The sequence below is a fragment of the Myotis brandtii genome, unplaced genomic scaffold (genome assembly GCF_000412655.1).
Source record: "Myotis brandtii unplaced genomic scaffold, ASM41265v1 scaffold352, whole genome shotgun sequence".
NCBI lineage: Eukaryota > Metazoa > Chordata > Mammalia > Chiroptera > Vespertilionidae > Myotis > Myotis brandtii.
In genome coordinates, this window is record NW_005363542.1 from 637,971 (window position 1) to 645,864 (window position 7,894).

General features: G+C 34.3%; 1 protein-coding gene across 11 annotated transcripts in view; it reads left to right on the top strand.

Moving 5' to 3' along the window:
* Positions 1-7,894, top strand: part of MON2 (MON2 homolog, regulator of endosome-to-Golgi trafficking) — a 124,109-nt gene that overhangs the window by 57,308 nt on the left and 58,907 nt on the right. For 10 of the 11 annotated variants that reach the window (XM_005871676.2, XM_005871678.2, XM_005871677.2 and 7 more), the window contains 8 exons: positions 1,741-1,973; positions 3,670-3,751; positions 4,571-4,755; positions 5,518-5,630; positions 5,962-6,066; positions 6,464-6,544; positions 6,622-6,695; positions 6,781-6,871. In XM_005871676.2, coding sequence (XP_005871738.1) covers positions 1,741-1,973; positions 3,670-3,751; positions 4,571-4,755; positions 5,518-5,630; positions 5,962-6,066; positions 6,464-6,544; positions 6,622-6,695; positions 6,781-6,871 — 964 coding nt within the window. The remainder of the gene's footprint in view (positions 1-1,740; positions 1,974-3,669; positions 3,752-4,570; positions 4,756-5,517; positions 5,631-5,961; positions 6,067-6,463; positions 6,545-6,621; positions 6,696-6,780; positions 6,872-7,894) is intronic. The other variant, XM_014544128.1, reaches the window with a different exon arrangement.

Below are 7,894 nucleotides of genomic sequence, written 5' to 3' on the forward strand. Positions count from 1 at the left end.
GGGCCTCTAGTCTATATAATAAAAGCCTAAGCGATCATTACAGAGGAATGACCAGAATGACCAGTCACTATGATGCGCACTGACCACCACGGGGTAAGATGCTCAATGCAGGAGCTACCCCCTGGTGGTCAGTGCGGTCCACAGGGGGAGCGCCGCTCAGCCAGATGCCGGGCTCATGGCTGGCAAGCGCAGTGGCGGTGGTAGGAGCCTCTCCCGCCTCCGTGGCAGCGCTAAGGAGCAGCAAGCCAAGCGCATAAGGAGCAGTGAGCAGGTGGCCGGTAAGGAGAGAGGTGTCCCAGACTGTGAGAGGGCGCAGGCCGCTGAGGGACCCTTCTACCCCCAGTGCATGAATTTCGTGCACCAGGCCTCTAGTTTTAATTATGATGTGTCTTGGTGTGGACCTCTTGGAGTTCCTCTTGTTTGGGACTCTGTACTTCCTGGACACATAAGTCTATGTCTTTCACCAGGTAGGGGAAGTTTTCTGTCATTATTTCTTCAAATAAGTTCTAAATGTCTTTATCTCTCTCTTCTCCTTCTGACACCCCCGTAATGCAATTGGTATGCTTGAAATTATCCCAGAGGCTCCTTACACTAGCTTCATTTTTTTGGATTTTTTTTTTTTCTCTTCTGCTTGGGTGTTTTTTGCTTCCTCATATTTGTTGATTTGCTTGGAATCCTCTACTCTACTGTTGAATCCCTGTAAATTATTTCTGTTAATGTATGCTTAATTTCTGACTGGTCCTTTTTCATGCCTTTTACATTCTCACTTAGATCCTTGAAAGTCTTATAAAGATCCTTGATTAACCTTACAACTATGGTTTTGAATTCTGTACCCAATAGTTTGCTTGTTTCTATGTTTCTTTGTTTCCGCATTTTGGCTGCTTCCCTGTGTTTGTTTCTATGTATAGATAGAGCTGCTGTGTCTCCTGGGTTTGGGGGTCTGGTCTGGGGCTGGGATCCCGTGCTCCTCACAGGCTGCCTCCACAGAGACAATCTTTCACCAGATTAAGCACACATAGGTGTTGGACCAGCCCATTCCCTGCCTCCAGCCCTCCTACCAGTCTCAATGTGCTTTCTTCTTTATTTCTCTAGTTGTACAACTTCCAATCAACTAGCTTTCAGGCAGTTCTGAATGATGGTTGTTCTGTATTTTAGTTGTAATTTTGATATGGTTCGATAACACCTTATTTTAAAAGCACCAGGTCAGAGTTTAAGATGTTTTATAGTCAGTTTAAGTCTTAATCTATTTTGTATGTAGGTCTTTATTTATTTATTTATTTTTAAATTCTTTATTGCTTAAAGTATTACATATAGTATTACATATGTCTCCTTTTCCCCCCCTTGACCTCTCCCCGGCCACCTCTACCCCCCCGCACATGCCCTCACCCCCTTAGTGTCTGTGTCCATTGGTTATGCTTATATGCATGCATACAAGTGTTTTGGTTGATCTCTTATCCCCCACCCCAGTCTTTATTTTTTTAATATCAACAATTCATGAAAATATTGGCACAATTGGGGGAGAGGCAAAAAGTAAATTATTCAAATAATTAGTTATGGCAGTGGTCAGGCTGTAATTTTTCTAATCAGTTTCTTAGATGTAAGAAGAGAAAACAAACAGTAATGACCACTTTTACTATTCTATTAAATTTAATTTCTAGAATTTACATATTATAGAACTAGTTTCATGTATTTTCATCATTGTAGCTTCTCATTAGTGTTCTGGTTTTTTCATAATTTCAGCCTAGAGATGTTGGACAAAGTTGAGCCCCCAACTATACCAGAAGGTTATGCCATGTCTGTGGCATTCCATTGTTTGCTAGACCTTGTCCGTGGCATCACTAGTATGATTGAAGGAGAGTTGGGAGAGACTGAAATGGAATGTCAGACTAGCAGTGAAGCTGCTTCTTCAACAACACAGTCATCAGAACAGCAAGAATTACAGTCAACAGCAGACGAAATGGATAAGGAAATAGGTGTGTTATTGTGATTCTATATTTTTAATTTTATTTGGAAATAATTTGAAATTTATAGAAAAGTTGCAAAAATAATAGAGTTCTCATATATTCTTCACCCTGATTTCCCAATTGTTAACACCACCCTATTTGTGTTATCATTCTTTCTATTTATATACATGTCACTATACTTTTTTTCTGGACCATTTTAATAAGTTGCAGACATGAGGCCCCATTATCCCTTAATATTTTAATGTGTATTTTCTAGAATTAAGGACAGAACTACTGTACAGTTCCCATTAAAAATTTAGCATCAATCCAATATTACCATTGAATTCCAGACCCCATTTAAATTTTGTCAGTTGCCCCTTTATGTTCCTGGATCACCTATTAAATTTCGTTCTCTGACTCTGTACTGTCCTTTAATCTGGGAAAGTTCCTTAATTCTTTTCATGTTTTATATGACCTTGATATTTTTTTAAGAGTACAGGCTAGTCAATTTTGGTTTTTCCTTTGGTTCCTCATAATTAAATTCAATTTAATCATTTTTGGCAGAGCTACCACAGAAATGTTGCTGTACTATACTTACTGTGTTCAGCAAACGTCAATATGCTTCATAATTGGTGATATTAACTTTTATCATTTGGTTAATATGATGTCTACCATGTTTCTTCTGTGTAAAGTTAATTATTAACTTTTTGTGGAGAAATACTTTGAGACCTTTACTTTAAAAGATATTTCCCTCATTTTTTTTCCTTTATTTATAAATTCTTGGATTCCTATTTTATTCAAAGGATTATAATCTATGATTATCATTATTTGGTTTGACTCTCAGATATCCTCGACAGGGCCAGTGGGGACCCCCTTTCAAGATAGCACATGTGCCTCATGTCCTTTTGTCATTTTCTGAGCACTCTTACTATCTGATACAACAAAATGTTCCATGCTTATCTTGTTTTTTGTCTTGCCGAGTTCAGCAATCAGTTATTTTTCCAAGGAGTCCTAGTTCCTTTTAGTGGAGAATAGTATTTAGATACTAACACATGGGCACTAGGTAAACTTCTTGGTACTTGAATAGGAAATACACACAAGCACACATCTCTCTACATTTAAAAAAACATTTCTCTATGTGAAATATCAAGAGGTCACACCAGTTTTTCTAATTCCAGTTTAATATGACAAGGTCTATTTTTAGATTTCCATATTTGTAATTCCCTTCTTCCATAGAGAGAAACTTGATCCCATTTTACTCAACATGTTTACTTTTTTGCTTGATCCCCAATGTATATAATCAATCTTATTACATTGACTCATTGCCAGCTGGTCACATAGGGTCACATATTTTAATTATGTATACATAATTAAAACTAGAGGCCCAATGAAGGGGAAAGGAATAGGAATTGATCTGATATGTATACTTAAAAGATATAAGTTAACTTGTATATAGAAATATCTTACCATTGATATTTTAAAATAACTTAGTTTTAAGGCTTGCTAAATTCTGAAACTATAATGTAGTTTTTAAGTTTTTATTTATTCAGATATATTTTAAATATAATAGCTTTAATATTGAATAGTTGAGTTGTTGGTGGAATATTTGATATATTATAAGATGACCAGGGAGATTTTAGAATTTGACATATTGTCAAGTACTATGACATCTATAATTATCATCAAGTAGTTTATTTTTTTTTTGCTTTATTTTGCTTTGTTTAAGTTAATAGAGCTGTTTGGGAAGAAATGGTGAATGCCTGCTGGTGTGGTCTACTTGCTGCTCTCTCACTCCTTCTTGATGCCAGGTATTAAGTCTTTGTAAGTTTTATATTGCATTTGACAATTAAAAAAAAACACTAAAATAGTTTACTTAAATTTGTCCTAAGAATTATTTTCTAATTTTAGTTTTTATATGTGTATAATATTATTCTTTGTTTTATTTTGTTTGTTTTTTTAGAATGGTTTACTGATTCCTAGAGAGAGAGGAAAGGAGAGAGAAAGGGAGAGGGAGGGGGAGGGGGAGGGGAGGGAAGGAGAGGAGAGGAGAGGGAGAGGAAGGGAGAGGGAGAGGGAGAGGGAGAAACATTGATGTGAGAGCACAACATTGATCGGCTGCCTCCTGCATACCCCCTACCAGGGATTGAGCCTACAACCAGGCATGTGCCCTGATTGGGAATTGAACTGGCAACTCCTGGTGCAGGGGATGATGCCCAACCAACTGAGCCATACCAGCCAGGGCATTATTCTTTGTTTTGATTCTCCTCCCTTATTCTATCCTTGCCTTGCTCCCCACCAGAATTGTTGTTAGTGTTTTAGGAAAAAAAAGTCCTAAAATTACAGAATGCCTTTTTCATTTCAAACCTTACTATTACAATTATTATAATCATAGTATTCAATTTCTTGGCTGTTTTTCTTCAGAATTGCAGAATTTACTGATTTTAAAATGATATTTTTAATTTTCAGGTATATGTTAATTAACATTCCTCCTTAAGTAGATTGATTTTGACAATTTTCAATAAATTTTCTTAAAACTTCCTTAAATACCTAATTCCACATAGTTTGCACTGTAATTAAAAATAAATTAATCATATTAATCACATTAATGAAATACTTTATTTTTTCAGCACAGATGAAGCTGCCACTGAGAATATTTTAAAAGCTGAACTGACTATGGCTGCTCTTTGTGGAAGACTGGGCCTAGTAACTTCAAGAGATGCATTTATAACTGCAATATGCAAAGGTTCCCTGCCTCCCCATTATGCTCTTACTGTGTTGAATACCACCACTGCAGCCACCCTTTCCAATAAATGTAAGGCTTCAGTTTACTCAAAGTTCTCTTCATCTAGTGGGCTGACATGGCATAGAGAAAATATTATAGAACTTCTTAGTTCAAGCCTCTGCTCTTCTATTCACTGACTCTGTGCCCTCTGTGAGAAGTTAATGTCCCTGAACCTCAGTTCTTTTCATCTTTTAAAAAATAATGGAAATTAGAGTAGGGGAAAATGACATTAATTTTAAGCAATAATGGTGAAGATAAATCTGGAAATCCTTTGTAAACTATAATATATTGTCGAAATGGTGGTGGTTTGTATGTTTTTTCCAGTGGAACTAGTAGAACAGTAATGTTTGCAACTACTTATATTAAATAGATATTCAAAAAATTTTTCCTTGTTGAATACTTTCAAAACATTCAAGTTTCTTCCATGCAATGTAAATATATTTCAATAAGATATTCAATTTTTAAACTGAAAATGTGAATTTTGGTCTCTAACTTTAATTTAAAAGTTTACTGGGAATACATGTTTAAAATAGAGTCCTAATTCTAAGTTCTTACAAAGAAATCTACCAAAGTTATATAATTTGTTAAAGTTACATAGAAAATTAATTTACTTAATATTTGCTTAACTTGCCTTTGTTTTTGCCCTTCCCGAGTTTTAAAAGTGTTTGCGTATAAGTAACTAAGTCATCATTGAATTTAGTTTTGGCAAATTAATGTCTTAAAATATAACATTACTTTGAATGCAACATAAAAGTTATATTTGAATTACTTAGGTATTCGTTTCTATTGTAGCATATTCCATTCAGGGCCAAAGTGTTATGATGATAAGTCCATCAAGTGAATCTCACCAGCAAGTAGTGGCAGTGGGTCAGCCACTAGCAGTCCAGCCTCAAGGAACAGTAATGGTAGAGTACTTGTTCTTTTCTTGTTTGCCAGTTAACTTTCAAGGAAACTTTTGTATCTTTTTTGCCAAAATGTATCTTTATACTTATTTACTTTCTTTTACCTGGGTGTTATCTTTAGAAGAAATTAGATAAATATGCAGTTGACATTATCATAATCAAGTATGATAACACAACTTTTAAGGAAATGAATGTATTCTGTGTAAAACCATCCAAACCTATTTTCTTAATATTTTTGGTGTTTTTTTAAATTTGAATTTGATAATGCTGCTGTATAAGCTTTTAATTTTCAAGAATGCATAACAGTTCTGCAAATATATCCTTTTCTAAATAGTTAACATCCAAAAATATCCAGTGTATGAGGACTTTACTTAACTTGGCACACTGTCATGGGGCTGTTCTTGGAACATCGTGGCAACTTGTCTTGGCAACTCTACAGGTATGTTGTAGTCTCTGGATCAGAGGTCGGTTTTGTTTTATAGCTAAGTGCTAACAATTAAACTAAGCAATGTCGATTGGTACTTTGAACAGGCTGAAGGAATAAGCAGTAAATATGACAAGGGAGAAGTTGGAAGGGAAAGAAGACATGGCTTATGTTGTATGAAATAATGGAATACTTCTCATAATGGCCTAAGTTCTAGACTAAGTTCTGCTGCTTATGCTTGGTGTAATAAGTATTTTATATGACTATTAATTGCTGATTTAAATTTGGTTGTTAGAAGCCTACTACTGATTTTAGTTTTAGTTATTAAAAGTTACTACTGAGTTTTAATTTTCATTATTAGAATTTTTATGCTTATAAATTTATTTGTTTTGATTTTTAAAAACATTTTCAGCATCTTGTATGGATTCTGGGATTAAAGCCTAGTAGTGGTGGTGCCTTGAAACCTGGGAGAGCTGTAGAAGGACCCAGTACAGTAAGTTCTAGTCATTCTTACTCAATTAGTGCTTCCCACAATGTTCATATGTTACATTAATTTTATTCTTCTCTTAGGTTCTAACAACAGCAGTGATGACAGATTTACCAGTGATTTCCAATATACTTTCAAGATTGTTTGAAAGCTCACAGTAAGATCAGGTTTTTAAATTGGTAGAAACATTATTATTAGCTATTTATTTTAGATCAGAATGGCTTATTCATTTTTTATTTCAGGTACCTTGATGACGTATCATTGCACCATTTAATAAATGCGCTTTGCTCCTTATCCGTAGAAGCAATGGATATGGCCTATGGAAATAATAAGGTGTGGTATTCTACCTCTTTGTTTTAAATATAGTACATTACTTAATTAAATAAGGTGTGTACTCATCATGATATTAGTATCTTACTAATGGGACCAATATCTTGTAAGCTAACCCTACTCTGTTGAGTTTTTACTGTTTATGGATCATAAATCAAATTTTGATTTAAACAAATTTGCATTCTATGTTTTTTAATCATTTCCTGGGAGTCTTCACTTATGTATAAATAGTCCAACTATATTTATTCATTGTAAAATATAGAAAGCATTTTACTTTAAATAATTTTTAAGATATAAATAAATCAAAATATTCCTGTGCTTCCCAGTTATAATAGGAATGATATTTTGAATATAGAAAGACATTGTCTCAAAAGTATTTTCTATTCATGTCGTCAATGAACAAAGCAAAAAATTAATTTTCAAGGTAGGGAGAGTCATTTATTACCTTCAGAAAGAAATGATAAGCTCCTTATTTTCTGTCCCAACAAAGGCAAGAGAAACTGAGACATATATTCCTTGATTTAAATCTTGTATTGTCCCTATCATAAATTGTAAGTATTATTGTGACATTTTATAGAATTTATTTCTAAATGTGGTGCTGTATTATTCTTTTTAAAAATATTTTGAAAAATATTCAGTACATAAGAAAAATGTACTTATAGAGAAATTATTATTATTATTTATTAATTTAAAACAATAATACAGGGTAGGGCAAAAGTAGGTTTATGGTTGTGAGTATGCAAAACAGTTTATTCTTGTATTATTATTTATTAATTATTGTATTACTTTCCATACAAACAATGTAAACCTACTTTTGCCTCACCCTGGATTGATGCTTAACCACTGACCCACACTGGCTGGGCAAAAATGATTTTTTAAAAAAATATATTTTATTGATTTTTTTTACAGAGAGGAAGGGAGAGAGACAGAGAGTTAGAAACATCGATGAGAGAGAAACATCGATCAGCTGCCTCCTGCACATCTCCCACTGGGGATATGCCCGCAACCAAGGTACATGCCCTTGAC